The 17,353-nt window shown below is 36.3% G+C and overlaps 2 protein-coding genes across 4 annotated transcripts in view; one reads left to right on the top strand and one right to left on the bottom strand.

Annotated features, from left to right (window-relative positions):
- Nucleotides 1-276: 276 nt before the first annotated feature.
- On the bottom strand, nucleotides 277-8,916 carry LOC124153735 (dynein assembly factor with WDR repeat domains 1). Of its 2 annotated transcripts, none has more exons than XM_046527073.1 (10): nucleotides 8,688-8,916; nucleotides 8,530-8,602; nucleotides 8,233-8,436; nucleotides 8,027-8,149; nucleotides 5,470-5,654; nucleotides 3,967-4,096; nucleotides 2,434-2,593; nucleotides 1,278-1,412; nucleotides 1,056-1,156; nucleotides 277-956 (listed from the first exon to the last, which is right to left on the bottom strand). In XM_046527073.1, exons 1-10 carry the CDS (start codon nucleotides 8,725-8,727, stop codon nucleotides 890-892), a joined length of 1,218 nt encoding a protein of 405 aa, XP_046383029.1. In that variant the 5' UTR covers nucleotides 8,728-8,916; the 3' UTR covers nucleotides 277-889. The 2 variants fall into 2 exon arrangements, with proteins under 2 accessions (XP_046383029.1, XP_046383028.1); XM_046527072.1 differs by having other exon boundaries at nucleotides 1,064-1,156.
- A 679-nt stretch (nucleotides 8,917-9,595) lies between these two features.
- LOC124153734 (ras-related protein Rab6) overlaps nucleotides 9,596-17,353 on the top strand; it is a 40,792-nt gene continuing 33,034 nt past the window's right edge. Inside the window, exons 1-2 of one of the 2 annotated variants that reach the window (XM_046527070.1) lie at nucleotides 9,596-9,836; nucleotides 12,791-12,849. In XM_046527070.1, coding sequence (XP_046383026.1) covers nucleotides 9,767-9,836; nucleotides 12,791-12,849 — 129 coding nt within the window. In that variant the 5' untranslated portion in view covers nucleotides 9,596-9,766. The remainder of the gene's footprint in view (nucleotides 9,837-12,790; nucleotides 12,850-17,353) is intronic. The other variant, XM_046527071.1, reaches the window with a different exon arrangement.

The following is a 17,353-nucleotide window of genomic DNA, read 5'->3' as shown; positions in this document are numbered from 1 at the left end:
CATCGCATAGGAAACCTTAATGGGAAATTGTCTGCGAGTCAAATTAAAAGGCATGGTGGGATCCGATGGCGTTAACTGTATTCTTGGGATGAGGACAATCTTGCCGGAATCGATTTTTTTTTTAATTTTTAAAAACCATTTTTAGGAAACAATAGCAATATTTAGGAATTAAGATATGCCATCGCATGTTCTCTGATAAATTCTGTGCATTTTGTTACCTCATTTGTAGAGTTTGGTTGCATATAAGCTGAGAAAAAGGTATCTATACAGTAGAAATAATATAGAGGATAGATGATTGTTTGACAATGTAGCTTTTCATATTCTAGTAACTTTAAATTATGCTTGGTGAAAATGAGTTTCACAGCTATTTCAATGGTCATGTGGTTTCTTCTTACGCTATGGATATTTGCGAGGGTGCTTATATTTATTTCAGTTTCTGGGGATGTGGGTGGAAGTTACTTTGTTGGTATTTTTGGTTGGTTTAGGTAGTAGGTTGTTTTGATATTTTGAGGTGCTGGTTTAGAGTGTTGTTAATGTACTTACAGTAATAGCTTAGGAACAAACTATCTTCCAAATATTCAACAAAATTTTTGTTTCCTGAACCCAGTTTCAACTACTTCACAGTTATTTTCATGGTGTTTGAAACCTGAATGTGACTATAATAAATCAGTGGAACATCTATGAGTTATTTCATATTTAAGTTATCTATGTATCTATATGTTGTTCCATTTATTAAAGGCAGAGAATTATACGTATTTTCGTGTGTGTAAGTATCAGTTGTATCTAGTAACTGTCAATTACATGGATATCTTTTATTTTAATAAAAATATTTTTTTAAATGTTAGTCTCCTTTATCTCCACATATGACAAGCCCCATCTTTTGATGCCGTTAGAATGAAGTCACCATTGGCACTGAATTGGCTAAAAAATACACTATCTGAATGGCCATCCAAAACCTGAAAATGTAATAGGTTCATATTCATGGAGGATTCATCAAGATTTTTTTTAAAGATACAGTTATTTATAAGAAGTTTGTCTTTAAAATGTAGCCTTACAAGTTTACCTGAAGGCAGCTGCCAGTTTCTACATTCCATAAACGCCCTGTGCAATCCATACTAGCTGTCAAGAGGCGGTTACCAGAGGGACTGAAGGAAACCTAAGAAATGGACATACAAAGGGCTTGATTGGTATTGAAGAGGGGCCAGGAAGAAATTTCAAGAGCTTAGAATATTTCTTAGCCAATTTACATTTATTTAGCCAGTTATCTCACCACTTACTTTAAGAATAGGATCTTTGTGGCCCTCCATCTCGGATACCATCTTGAAAGTTTTGATATCCCATATTCTGGCTTGGCCATCACTACTTGCTGTCGCTAAGTTTTTTCCTTGTGAATCAAACTGCAAATCCAGGATCTAATGGAAAAACAACTGCCTATAAATTAGGGATCTCCACTGTATATTATAAATTAAATGCACTGTGAAGGGGAGTAAAACATTTCATAGATAGAGCATCAAACATGGTTTCTTATCAAAAGTTGTGTATTAGACTTTGATACATTTCTGTAAAACATTGTTCTTAGTAAAAGAGATTCCACTTGTAAATTAGGCATTAGATGGTGGTACATTTTGTGAATTAAAAGAATTTTTACAAGGAAAATAGGTGGAAAAACATTTCAGGTAGTGATTAAAATCCATGAGATGATATGAAAAACCAAATACATATAGTTTCTAACCCTTTTTAGAAGTGATTTTAGTACCAGCATTACACCTTAGTTTTGCCATTTTGGCAGATTAAAAAAAATATTTGTTTATAAATATTAAAGTGTTACTTTTAGTGTGACTTTCTGTAGATTATATTTAACTACATGCTCCATGAGATCCTCACTATATGGAGGGGTTGAGTTTTTCAATGTTGCTATTATTTACACAAAAAAGGCAATGAATCACTGATGGAAAAACAGGCCTTCTATTTTGAAACTTACATCAGAATTAGGAATTAGGTGAACAAGCTCTTAGAGCTTCATGGTGAAACAAAACCCAGTACTCTTCCACAAACTTTTTATTATTAGCTGCTAACTGGTTTCGACGTTTATACTGTCACTATCAAGACTAACTTAGTCTTGATACTGACGGTATAAACGTCGAAACCAGTTGACAAATAATAATAAAAAGTTTGTGGGACAGTACTGTGTTTTCTTTCACCTTGAACATTTCATCGTTCCACCAAGTAATGCCCAAATCAGTTGATTTTAGAGTATACCATCTTACTTACCTATGTTGTCAATTTTACCATATATTTGTAACCTCCTCATTTGTTGCCATTCTATTCGGTCTTCATTAGGTACTTACGGAGTGTTAATGAATAATTTTTGCAAAATGAGAAGCAATTTTTTAAATATTTACTGAAAGATTTTAAGACACCCATATTTCATACCTCATAAGGAATTTTGGAAGTTGTGCCTAGGCAGTTAGTTGATCGAACATCCCATATTTTGGCTGTTCCATCTGCAGAACTACTGGCAATCAGACTGCTATCATGGTTATAAACACTATTAGTTATCTCTATATCATGTCCTATTAGTGTTCCAGTTTTTCTGAAATAGGCAATAAGGAAGGTCATTACTTTTATTTTGCTAAAACAACCAAACCTTCCATGAGTTAAGATAAGCATCGATATTCATGAGTTATTTGCTGTAGGGTGCTAGCTAGGTGGGGCATGAAGGTGGATGCCATATAGCTCCCTGCTACATCTCATGGCTTGCATACATGTTCTTAGTGTGTGCAAGAGCCTTGTGGCATTTAGTCACTAATTCCTGGAAAATGGCCGACGTTAAACATTGTTGGGCTCAAACTAAGGTGTATTTGAGTCTTTTTCGTGGGACAAAAATGCATAAAACTGTCTCCCTTATCACCTCCATATTACCATATTACTAAGTAATAGTCTTCAATTACCAAGTGGGTATTGTATCCTAGTGAATTGGTGGAGCCCTTGCAGAGACCATGTGGATACTAAGGCTGGAATATGGTGGAAATCATTTTATTAATTTGCATGAACTATGGTCACCAGATTCTCCAAATTTCCTCCGAAATGCCGAATTTCCACTTGAGATCGTCATTGCTGCCATGCGGATTCCACGACATTCTCATAAATTTTCCATCAAAATTCTCTAACGTTCTAATTTCTACCTGGGATTTACTTAAAATCCTTGTTGGTTCCACATCAATGCCATATATGGACTTTTTCGTGGGACAAATACAATGGGTATGGAGACCAATATCACATAAGAACCATGTAATATTACCTCCTATATCCCTTCTTTGTATTAAAAGGTTGGCTGTAATGATTCCAACTGCATATCCTCACATGTACAAAGCACAGCTATAAAAATGTTATGTTAGAGACTAGGGACCCCACCAATCTGTAACATAGTCAGAAATGCCTCTTATATATTCCCATTTATTTTAATTGCCATACTACATACATATTTTGCTTGATTAATGCAAAAAATATTTTATTTTAGGCATTATTATTTATTTAGTTTACTTAATGATTTAGCATTCAATGGTATTAGGCTCAATTATGTGGAAGTTAATACACGAAAATGAAAAGGAGACTTCGTTGATTTCCACGACAAGTATCCTTATGACACTTGATAATGACCTCTATGGTTCGAAACATGTCGTATGGACAAAATAAATCAGTGGAAATCAAAGAAGTCTCCTTTTCATTTTCATGATTTAGCATGTTGATAAAGATACCCAATTAGGTATGTACTTCTTAAGTGCATTTTGACACAATTCGAGGAATTTTGATACCTGCACGATTTCCTCGTGGGTTATTGATGGAAATTGGGAAAATGTCTACTCTCACAAAAAATCACTGTACGCAGGTGGTTTCCACTTAGGATACATATTTATTCATTGATCTATTCTACCTGGGATTCAATTAGGTAAATTATAAAACCACCTGTAGTTGTTAGCATCCCATATTGTGATTTCTCCGTCAAAAGATGCTGTTATGAGATTTTTTCCATATTGGTCGAAGCTTAGGGCAATGAACTGACTTCCATCACTGGGTAGAACAGCTACCTGCTGACCTGTAACAGGGAAGTGGTATTATTGTGTTTTCTACTCAAATCAGCATTATAATGTTCATACATCTCAAATTTTAGGAAACAACAACATACTGGATGTAGTAAGTGGTGAATCGTTATGTAGTTGCCCTCAAGTATTCATAAAGTGCTAAAATTCCACGGAGAAATTTCTTGAGGAAAAATATCTCTCCTCCCAGGACATTTTGCACTTGTAGTTCACTTGCAGGTGTGGTGCTTAAGACCACAAAAATGGTCTCTTAAGTTACTTTTTTGAAATGGTAAAACAAAACAGAAATCATAAATTTCATTCTTAATTATGCCTTGTTTGTAAAAGTACATGGTAGGATGTCTATTTGTGAAGGAAGAGTATTAATGTAACGCAGAGATCTGGTAATCCTTTGGTAATAGGGTGGTTTCCTATAATTTTTTTATTGCTTAAATCGAAATCTTATTACTCATGGAGTACGTATTTCATGCTTTTAGATTTTTAAATGACAATATCTATTTTTCGGATTTATATGAAAAGTGAAAATTTTCAAGTGCAGGAAAACATGACGGCTATGTATGAATGCTGGGAAAAGCCCATGTGACGACATTCTGGTTCCGCCTGCTGCTGTGTGAGGCCACCGCGGTGCGAGGCCTTCAGCGCTGCTACGAAGCAGGCTGCTAGCAGGTATTACTTGGCTTAAATAAGGATTATTAATGACCTATCAAATGAAGGAAAATTTCCGACCATATGCAATTTCAATAAGTGATTATTAAGAGATGTTTCCCTGAGCTCTGTGCGACATGAGTGCATTGGTAATCTCAGACAATGTAAAACTCCTGACTGACTCGTATAGCATCTAGGTCCCTGTGATGTCATGTGGAGTGGCATCGCATGGGCACCAATCTGCCCTTTTTCAAATTAAATTTAGGTTAAAATAAAAGGTTAAAACTGACCATTAACATTCAAAATATTTCATCAAAATAAATGTTTCAAAATATTTTTCATCAACAACTCTTGGGATTGTGATACCAAACTACTGCTGTGTTGTAATAAATTTCCAGCAGCACATACCACTTTGTCCTCATAAGCCAGTAAAACTCCACTAGGTATAACATCAAGTTTAATCTGGAAAGTCAGTTGGTTTTGATTTTAATTAGTTTTTCATTTTAAATTTACGTAGCATGGACAATTGTATAAGGTACAATGGAAATGAGTGAAGAAGTCAATCAATAGGCTCCACTTCTGGTGAACGACAGAGATATTATTGTTAGATGTCCTCACAGTTAGCATGTTGAAAGTGTAATTTTATTTACATGTATACATATTAATATATCAAACTTGGCAGCTAATTTCATTTTCTTAGTGTTTACTATTATAGGTTTTTTACCTGTTAACAATTCATACAGCCTTGCTGTGCCATCCATTGAGGTGGTTCCCATCATTGAACTTTGATGATTAAATTGGACAGTTATTACTTCTGCTGTGTGACCCCACAGAGTATGATAGCACTCACCACTCTCAGTCGACCAAAGTCGTGCTGTCTTGTCAAACGATCCAGTCAAAATTTTGTCTCTGAAATGTAGTTTATGCAATAATATAAATATTAGCTGAAATATTGTATTTTTAATTAGGGAGCAGATGTTTCTAGCTGTTTATTAATACATAATATTAAAATTAAAGGCATATTATGAAAAAGAGTAGCGGTTTTTTCTGTGTCTTTAAATGAGAAATCTTAGCTTGAACATTGGCTGTAGAAATATTTCATTCCATTCTTTCATCATGCTCTCTGGAGTAAAGTGTTTTTTTTTGCTGCTGAATGTACAAAAATGTTAAAAAAATCTTTTTGTTTTAAATTTCAAGGAAACTTTCGCGGTCATCACCATTATGATTGCACTATGTCCTTCCATAGGAGAAGAGCTTTTCCTATAGAGTGCAGCACCCCCACTGATGTGAACCCACCATGGAGACAACCTCGTTAAAACACCCATAGTACTTCTGGTCTGTGTCCAGACAGTATGTGAGTCTACTGTTCTGAGTTAAGCCATGACTTCTGGCATAAGAGCAAACCCATGTGTTTGCCATATAAGAAGACACATAAGGGGATCTTGGTGGATGAGTTCTCCAGCACCCATCAGGACATCAAATACCAGGTATGGGCTGAAATTCAATACTCCACTTCGGCCAAGGACTGTTGGTAAATGGGAGGCCATCCAGCCAGTCTTTTCAATCAGCTTGTTACACAGCTGGTAACAGGTGACTGCCGCTGGGAGTCCTCAGGGCTTTCTGTAAGACAATGTGTGTAAGTGGTTGTACTGGAGATACAGTGGTCTTTGTATGGCGTTGGATGGTGTGTAGGTTTTGGAGGGCCCATTTGCAGGAGGTTCTTATCTGAAAGAAACCTCCCAATCAACAATACTTGGGTGGCCCTGGCAACTGCTATGGTTCACAGTGAAGCATGCCAAATCTGTGGCTCCATGGTGGGTGGGGAGCCCAGGGTATGAATTACTTCTCTTTCATGGCGTCCTTTGGTTTACCCCCTTCAAAAAGATTTTGTCCCAATCTGGGTGGGGGAGTAAGAGTTAATGTATGTACTTGATATTTAGTAATGAGGTGTCAGACAAGAGGCCGAGATGCTTAAAAAGGTATCTCTCTTCCTTATTGGTAAAGTTCTTTCATCTGCAATACAAAGAGACATGAATAGCGTGAAGAAATTATTGGGTGGCAGACTGCTCATAGAAACATCTAAAAAGGAACAAAGTGAGAAAATTTTAGAATCTTCATGACATTTCAGTCATCGTTGAGGATCACAGAGCTTTAAATACTTGTCAGAAGTTGATTAGGCATTTCCACCTATTTGTTGAACTGATGAGATAGGTACAGAGGGAGATGACCTCACTGGGGGTCATTGATGTATGTCGACTAACCATTATAGGCAATGATGAGACCAAGAGCACATCTGTAGAGGTAACCTTTGTGCTCAACCAGATCCCCATAAAGGCTTCATAGTTTGTGCAAGTTTGTCCCAGCCTTCTTGCATTGTTATGCATGCCAACGCTTCAGGCACATCACCACGAGATGTATGGGAAAGGCCACTTGCCCACATTGTGGTATGAATGGGTGTGGAGATTAAAAATGTGAAAGCAAATTGCTCTGAGTGAACTGTTAGGGGTAATATCATAGAGTAAGTAAATATACTTACTCTATGGTAATATCCAGCGTACTGTTGCAAATATCCTAAAATGGTTGAAGAATCCAAGGAAAGAAACAAAAACAAACCACACAATGCCCATGCACCAGTTGGTAGTGTAGCTGGGACGTGGTTACTGGAGAGGCTAGGTATGAGTCAGTGATGTCTTCAAAAGGGTTGAGGCTGACAATAGTTTGTTATGCACAGCTCCAGAAGTTGGTGATGGATGAAACAATGGAAAATTATGGGTCTCTTTATTTTTTTAACTATTTCATAAGCAACACTAAAAGAAAGTTGGTGAATGAGCCCATTATAATTAATTTCTTACTTTGGGGACATCATTCTCAATGATGCTGAACCACTTCTGTAAGTACGAAAGACATCAAGAATCTGGAAGCCCAAGCTTAGATGGCATTAATCGCTAAATGGCCATATATTTTCTCAAAGAAATTAAGATTAGGGACATGAAAACAATATATGAAAGATATCATTTAACATGAACAGCCTCTCGCTGTAATTAGAGGCTGACTCCTGCTGTCTTGTGCTGAGTGAATACTAATGGCAAGCGACTTCCCCTATGAAAAAATTGTATAAACCTGTTTCAAATTTTTATACATTGCCAGGTTTATACAATTTTTTCATAGGGGTTAAGCTGGCAGGCTGACATCAATTAATGTTGACGGAGTGCTTAATTTCTGTGTGCGTTTACTCCTGAGAGGGGAGTGGTGAATTTATCAAATCATATTTTATACTTTACCCGTATGGATTGTTGAATGCTAGTGAGCTCACAACATTTTTGTGATCACTCAGGGACAAAATTTCCTTCTCATTTTCAAGGCTCCAAACTTTGCACGTTCGGTCATAACTGCCTGAAATAAACCTGTGCTTGAATATTATATTGGTGAAGTGTAACACAATTATTGATCAGTTTTGACTTAAGTGGATGTAAAGAGATAGGCTTACTTATTCCCTTGCTGGTTGAGTGCAACATTTGTCACCGGAAGAAAATGTGTTTTTAAGGAGGCCACCTTGTGGAAAACATGTTGTTTATTTTTGCAGTTTACATCTTTTAGTGTGCTCAAGGAATTAATCAATTGAGTCTTCACAGTAGATCTAAAGAGCGGTTCATCTTTTATCAGCTCCTCGGCAAGTTTTGTTATGTCTGTGCTTTAAGGTTAATGAAATTCACTTATTTTCACTCTAACTTCATTATGGAAATATTAAAATTGTTAGCTGTATTGGAGCATCAAAGTCTCTTACTTTTCTGATAAATCCAGAAGGTCTAATAGTTTTATCTTGGTTATACCTTGCTGGATATATTCCAGGCATATCCCTGCACACAATTAATTAATTAGGTAATTAAAGGAAGTATAAAATAATTCATAAGCAGTTAATGAATGTCGGGCATGATTTGTCACCAGGGGGATAGTAGCGTAAAAATATCCTCTTCAACCGCATTTCTACCGCCAGCCTATGTACTTGGGCGAAATGAAGCTGGATTCAATTTTCAAAGTTGCAAACATACCGAGAATACATTTCATTAATTGTTTGTAATGAATTCGAAAAATAATTAAGCCCAATGCGGTGGGCAGAAACGCGATTTCGATTGCATTTCATGGAAGGATATAAACACATCGAATATCAAAAATTCCAACGCGATGTTTACTGTTGCTGGGCGACAGGAGGGGCGTGGTGGAGGATGGCGCTTACTTCAACCACAGAGTATATACTCCGTGCTTCGCAACAGCCCAAGAGCCATGGGAGAAGCTATACGAGGGTAGCGAAAAAGATCTCGGGCTGAGAATTATGGTTCGGTATTTATTTACGATTTTCATGCTATTTATTTGTTGATCCTTCTGTTTAATTTTTTATGCCGCTCAATTTTAGAGTGAACAATTGAAGGTGAATTTAAGTATTTTTTACATTAATAAATCGTGTCTTCTCGCGCGGAACCGAGGAAAAAATCGCGCGAATAAATATAATGGCTAAGGATGGACACGTCGCGTGTATCAAAATTTGTAACTGAAATCCTTATAATAAACATTCTTGGAAAAAAATTTCACGATTCAAATATCGATGCGGTATTCAGAGGTCATCTTTTTTGGTTTTAGAATCGGAAAACATTGAAACTTGTTCTAGATTTTTCAAGCCGTTATAAGCCGATAGCGACAATAATGAGTAAAACTTAAGTTCTATCAAAGAAAAGGCAATGAATTGTTTCGTGTGAATTCAAAGTTTGCGCAGCTCCGTCAGTTCTGATGCAGTGCCTGACCCTGTGAAGCGGCCAATCGAGGAACTATATCGAACTAGATTCAATCATGGATTCAGTGACGTCACCATTGTGTAGGAGTGAAGACGTCCTGTAACGTGGCGGACCGTCTTCTTCGGGGTTGGGCTCGGCGGATGCAACAAAGTGAACTGTGTAATTCATAGGTGTAAGACTTTTTTTCGTGCGATATATTTCAGCCGGTGGCTACAGGGTTCATTAGTGGTTAAAATGTCGTCATCCGGAGATTTTGGAAATCCCCTTCGAAAATTTAAGCTGGTTTTCTTAGGGGAACAAAGTGGTGAGTGCCTAAAATTGATGCATCTGTCAAATAGCTTAAATTTATAATATTCATGTAAACTATAACTTTAGAGCATGTGCCCTTAATAACCGGAAATACGGAGCTGCTATCGGTGCTAATAGTAGGCGTTTTCGCGAGAAATATCAATATGGCTTTTTGATGGTGGACCTAAAAAACTATTACTCACCTCGGGAGTTAACCACCTCAAATCGTCGATATTCAGAGGGTGTTGGATTTTTGTGCCATTCTCTATGTAATATTAGGTCTTAAAAAATCTTCGGTTGTTTGGATATGCTGATTTTAAAATAGTGTCGTTGGTAGGCTACGGTGATATTACATTCTGTAATGTATTACTACCACTGAACGGTTTAATAAACTTACAAAATATGTTGTCTTGGGAAGAAATCATGCATTTTTTGTGATTTTGAAGCGGTGAGCCACCCTCACTTCAGCTTGAATTTAGTTCACTTCACCTTCGGATATCGAACGTAGAATTGCTGTTTTCCTTTACATGTCGACTCGAAACCAACCATCGTTGTGAGTTTTGGAACTAGGTTTGTAGTTGAGTATATTTTTTTTGTTAATAGTGGTATTTATTTAATTTCAAGCTGTTGGCACCTTATATTGATTGTAATGGTGGCGCTACATTTTTACTACATGTATCATAACGTCAAATCACATTGATGCGAGAGAGTAATGCATTAAAAGAAAAGATTAAAGATTTAGGCAAAAAATTGAGTAAATCTGCTGCTTATAGTGATTTTTTTGGAAGAGCGATGGAGTATTTTATTTTATTTCTTAATACCAAATTATTAACCAGTTATTTTTTACTTATTGTGCTTGTATTCATGATTCTACCGATATAGTTCAATTTGTATAATATCGCAGAGTGGGTGAAGTAACTGCACTTGATTTCTACTCGTTTTGAAGTTAATACCAGGAGAAATTTATTTTACTTGCTCTGCAGTACACATTAAGGTGCGTAATTTATTAAATCACCGTCGTATGTGACAGGTGGTAATGTAAACCGTTACACCTCTCCTAATCTGTGTTTATTAATTTTTTTATTGCTTGTTTAAGCTTTGTTGAGAATGTACTGCTACTTTGTTTCTCTCATTGGTGTATCGTGTTTGTGTTATGTGAAACGTATATGTATTCGCCTGGTTAAAGTTTTGAATCTCACTTCCATCAGTGGATAACCATGCACATTTGTTATGCATAGAAACTGAACAGATTATTTCTTATTCGTAGCCAATTCATCTTCGCTTTTAGGGCTCACTTTTGTTGTTATCTTGAGAGGGAAACAAAGTTTGTCTTTTTTCAGTCAATATTTTATGTGACTACTCTACCAAGAAGTCTGACTTTCCCAAATTTCATGCTTAGTTTCTTGTACCACATTTTTCGTTTCAACCAATCATTAGAGGTTTTGTCGGCACCTTCAGTGCTATTTGTTTCATTGCTGGAAAGCATAGTAATTTACGAGCAATGTGTTTCACTCATGGACTGCTTCAACCTAAAAGTTGGTTTGGATGGATCAAGTTATTCCTAGGCCTGCATTCTTATTCGACCCAGACGTATCTGTCCCTTCATAACAAGAGGCCCCTACATGCATTTCTCAGTCGACCGTACATAAGTGGTAGGGCATGATTCTGTCGCCAAGTTCTCTAAGATGATGGAGGTCATGGCGGAGATGATGGTGCAGTGCCAATGTTCCACTCTGGTTGCGTAATGGGACCAAACTATGAAACTAAGAAAAGGCATCTGATAATTTTCGGGCGTATTGTTGGGGCAATGGCTCTAGGTAAGTGGTTGGTTGGTGTCGTCTGCCAGGTGCATTGATGTGGGTTCATTAATTATTGCTACAAATACTCTCATAAATTTGGCGAGATTTGGGTGCCATGTTTCTGTAGGGTGTAGGGCTGGTTCAGATACCCTGCATTAGGTAGGGGCCGTTTAGTTCAAAAAACTGCCATATGCAGGGCTTGTTATGGCACATGTAGGGCAAGTTCGGTTTATGTAGGGGCTGATGGCAAATCAAGGGTCGGTTAGCCCTATGGGGTCAACTGAAAATACGGTCCTTAATATAACATATCACTCAATCACCACATACTACACCACAGACACGTAAATTTCTCACTTTCGGGTTGGAGGATTGGTTCCTTTTCCTCAGCCTCTTTGCCATATGAATATTTTTGTTGGAAATGTCCAAAGATTTGTCATAGGATTGATCATAGGACACTTTGGTCAGTGATCAAATTTTTACCCTTTGAGCCGCCATTCTCTTGTTTTCAGGTCATGCGAATCATATTACCTCGAATGTTTCTGCATGATTGTTTTCACATCAGAGGGGTGAACTCATATTGGATCATGACTAATCTATTGTAAATTGTGTTTGAGCCATTTTTTGATCCTTCCAAAATTCAATTACGAGTGAAGTACTGCAAAAGAAATAAGAAATGATGGGAAATAATGACTCATAACCTGATAAGATACCTTCAACTACTTGGCTGCAGATTTTTAATTATGTTAAACCCATGAATGTGGATTTATTTTATCAGTGGCTTTCACATTTCTCAAAAAATTGTAATGATTACTTACCTACGTACTGTGCATTTTGTTTTATCAAGTTTTTGAAATTTAACTCGGGGTGATGTAAGTTGCCCAAAGTAATCACCATACATGTGCTGTAGCTATTGTTTTTGCTAGTTACTATCTTTTAGATTGATGTATACATTTTTTTATTCTCTTATTAAATGATGCAGAGAACAGAATGCTTGCAAGTTTAGTATGTCTATGGATGAATGTTGGTTTTTTGGGTCAGTAATGACTGCCCAAAGGGAGTTGATTTATATGGTTGATTTGAGAATTGCCTCCTTCATTTCTTTATGATTCTATGTGTTGTCTTTTTTGTACTTGTTCAGATGTACTGAAGTAATTTTCATTTTGTATTTCAGTTGGTAAAACATCACTAATTACAAGATTCATGTATGACAGTTTTGATAATACGTATCAGGTGAGTCTTATCTCTACATTTTAATGAGCGAACTTTCTTTACTTATGACACTAACAGTTAGTGCTTATTAATTATCTTCCCCGAGACCAGCGGTGTCATGGTGTTGGAACGCCATTCTGGCACTAGTTAAGGAAAGACAATAGTCAAATAATATTTTAATCAATTATGGTTCCACAAATTTCTAATATATACATTCGTAACAATTTTTTTAATTTGTGTATTCTAAAACTGGCGATTTGGTGAATTTGTTGGCAGAATTGTTTTACTGTAATGTGTGTTCCGGCACTGCTAATGTTGCCATGATACCACTGCCTGAAACTGAGCTAAAGAGCTTCCAGAAAAGGGAAGAATTTGGCGTGTCAAGTTCAAAATACTATTTAATTATTCAAAACATTTGTAAAAGTTCATCCTCTATTAATTTTTATCAAAATAATTACATCTACCTACTTTAGTCTAACTGTAGAGATCCATGAGTAAAAAGTAATTAATACTGCATGGTATTCAAAAATATTTGGTGATAGTAATTTCACTGTGTGTTTGGACCCAATGCCTACGTCTGGCTTTTAATCATCCTAATTTTGCATTCACAAATTGGGGAGTATGAAGATAATGTGCTGGGCATACTTAGCTAAATCATGAAAATAAAAATAATAGATATTTCATTCCAAGAGGTCACAAATATGATGGACACAGGAATCCACCAAAGATGTAGCAGAATTTAGTGAATACATCGGAATAAAAGGAATTGCATCGATAGGCTACGACTATTGATGAATAGTTACTTTACAAACGACTATGCTAGAAAATAATTTAGATGCAAAGAAAGAGCAAATATTGTGGCTGTAAACATAACGTATATGATACATAGGCAATGTGATCTTACAAGGGGAATACACGACCTTTGGGTGGCCGATCGAGCTCAAATTTTCAGATTCGGTAGATCATGGCTATCAATGCAATATGCCGAAGGAAGACGACACACCTCTAGTAATTTTTCGAGAAAAAAGCAGTTAAAGACCGTAAAAAACGAATCTTCGTGATATAAGCCGTATATCCTGTCATTTCCATATCTGAAAATTTGAGCTCAATCGGCCACTCGAAGGTCGTATATTCTCCTTGTTAGTGTAAATCTCTTAGTTATTGGAATATCCATTAATTCTCATTTTGAATTATTATATTGCTGCTGAGAAGATGGAGCATAGAGAAAATAAAAGTGTGTGCTAATCTAAGATCAGTCATGATTAAGAAAATTGAATTATCCTCTTAATGACTTTGATTATATTTGTTATCTTATCTTAACTGTTTGATAATGATAATTTGTAAAGGGCTTATTTTGGCTTCCATGGCCCTTTGGTTTTCATTTGCAGAGTAGCATTGACTTAAGTGTTTCCCCCGAGAAGTAGTCCTGATAATGATTGAAATTCCTTATATGAAAGATTAAGAGGTCTCAATTACATTTTTCGTATTTCATGTCTGGGTGATGCTGAGGTGCAAGGCTTATCATATGGATGTAATCACTACCTGTCTAAAGGAAAAAAATACCAAAATTTGTAAAAAAATAGCCATTTGTGTTAAAACTTTGAACCCATGGTTTTCAAAAGTTCTCTTAGTAAGTTCGTCAGAAGCTATGTCAAATCAAAGCCTATATTGTGATAATTAACTTTGTGTCTGAAAAATTCTCCCACTACTGGTAGTTTATTGATACTTGCTGAAAGTGTCATTTTTACAATCCATTCACTCCACCTGTACACATTTAGGTCATAAAAAAATAAACTAAAACTGGTATTCTACCTGACTGAAATTTAGAAATAGGTGTGCAACTTTGAAAATTTAAAAATTGTTGCTTAACCCGTTGACGCCTAGCAGTACCATGTGGTACCTGCCGGTAGCGTAATGCCAAACGCAACTTTTTGTCAGTTATTGTAATTTATTTGGGTTTTTAGAGCTTAATCATAATGAGAAGGTTTTTATTTACATTTTCCCGAAAAATATGCTTTTTTGAAGCTGAAATCAACGTATTTAGAGCTGTTTGAAAATTGAGAATTTTCAACTATCCGAAAAAACCGGAATTTTTATGCAAGCATTTCGATTTGTTTACTTACGTCTTATGTACTCATAACATGAAGATGTTTTTATTTAATTATAATTGTTATAACATGTACATTTCATATTAAGTATGGTTTTTTGATGTGAGCCTAATATTTGGGATGTTATGATGCGAAACATTTTGGTGGTACCATGTGGTACCGCTAGGCGCTTACGCTACCGTGTTTTGGTTGAAAGCGTAAATACGAATATTTCTGTTCTTTTTGTTTTCTAACAGTTCTCTTATTTTGGAATTATTTATTTTTCATCATTTATATAATAAATTTAGCCTTATTTAAATGTTATTAGGCGCATAAAATGTGGATATAGGTTAATTTTTTTTATTATAAGGACGTCATCCAAGTACATAAGGCCCTGAATCGTTCCCATTTTTTCAGAATCTCGTACCCTCACAAGGGCTAAAGAGGTGGGAGGTATGATTGTAAACCTGAATCTTATTTGGAAAGATGAATAGGAAGAGTATCCGCATACTCAATTAGGAAGGGAGTATGATGGGGAATAAGAGGACTTGCTAAGGGGAAAATTCAATGATGGCTGACGGCTAGAGACAACCACGCGGAAGGCGTCACTTCGACAAGAAGCAGCCTAATCCTTTAAATTATTTTGGTCTTACGTATCCCAATCACACTCGAATACTTTGCACCCTTTATCTGCTTGCTAAACCGAAATAACTTACAGATACTGCTCACAATGTAGCATGTGCTGCTGCAAAGAGATGATGAATACCTTCCTTCTGACCAAAGGAATATGAATAACGAGTGGAAGCCAATTTCGTTCCAATTTGAAGTTGTTGTTCGAAAAGGTGGACAATCAGCTGAGTTTATTTCTAGGAATGTCTGAGAATTACAAAAGTTTAGTGAAGCTGGACCGTGCCGAAAAGCTCGCTAAATGAATATAAATAGGGGGCAAGGACACGTTTTTGATGATGAAGAGATCGTAAAGCACTAAAGGATTTCTCATAATCTTGATTACCAACTGACTGTTTTACGAAGCATCCCCAACCAGAATATTTGAACTGTTCTTTGACGAAAATGTCCTTACGCACTATGTGTTAGAGTCGAATAGGTATGTACAATTCTGCAACTGTTATGACCCAAATATAACGCATAAGGCACTAAAAATGTTTGTTGCAGTTCTTTTTATAAGTTGGTGTAATACGACTCCCAGTAAAAAGCACTGTTGTGAGGCAGCACTATATGCCAGAAATAATCTTGTTTATTACACAATGAGACATGACAAATTTCTACAAATTTGTAAGTTTATTCATTGCTGTGATTACACTGCTATGGGTAAATTAGATAATATGTAGAAAATGCACCCTTTTTCTGGGCATGGCAAAAGAAAGATTCGGTGGATATTTCAGAGAAAAAAGTGCTTGAGTTTCAATGAGTCGATAATATTCTCTTTGGAAAACATGGCTGTTAGCAATTCATGCGGGGGAGGCCAATTAGGTTTGGGTAGAAAGTGTGGTGCATCAATAGCTCAGATAGCTACTTCATAAAACTCAGGATAGTGAAAACCTACGAAAAAGGAATTGGGAAAGATAGTGTGAGGGCGACAAAATGGTCGTGGCCCATTTTTTACTTGGATTCTGGATGCAATGATGCACAACACATGGATGCTGATGCGGAAATCCTGAAAAAGCATTACTCAGCTTGAGTTCCGATGGGCAGTAGTATAGTCACAGCTGGATACAAGGAACCCCAAAATATCCAGGATGTGCTCAGAAGTTTTCTCGAAGTGCAACTGGAATGGGGTAGTTGGCTAAAGAAATAGATTTGTAATTGTTCCATGTTTCAACGAACGCATTTACCTGACAGCGGTCTATCTTCTTTCCAGTGCCCTTGACGAAATAGGTTCAATGGGCACAACCACCTAATAAAATTCAAGCCCAAGTGGGGACAGTGTGCTACTGAAAACTGAACCAGTGTAATAATAACTGAATGCTTGAAATGCAATGTAGGGTTATATATTGACTGCTTTGTTCCTTTCCATGTGGAGCGACGACTGAATGAAGCACTAAAATCATGTTATTCTTGATTTCTGCGTCATTTATATATAACTTCTATTTTACAATCACTGATACTTAATAATTAATTGAATATTACCGATATTTTAGTGTAATTTTGGATGAAAATGAATGTATTTTGCGGAAACTAATAAATATTTAACATTTTCGGCTAAAAAATATGTTTTCCGAAATATTTTCTAAATTTCGATTTTTTGACCCCTTCAATGCCTAGCGGTACCATATGGTACCAGGCTGTATCTCCGTAACTATTAGTGCTAAAATAATAAATTTGCACTTAATGACTCAGAATTTCATTGGTATTAAAATATATGATTAACAGAAAAAATCACAGAAACTTTTTAATGCAGGTGTTACTGGGTTAAGCAA

This window comes from Ischnura elegans, chromosome 2 (genome assembly GCF_921293095.1).
Source record: "Ischnura elegans chromosome 2, ioIscEleg1.1, whole genome shotgun sequence".
NCBI lineage: Eukaryota > Metazoa > Arthropoda > Insecta > Odonata > Coenagrionidae > Ischnura > Ischnura elegans.
The sequence above is the reverse complement of the archived record's forward strand: the minus strand, read 5'-3'. Positions and strand labels throughout refer to the sequence as shown.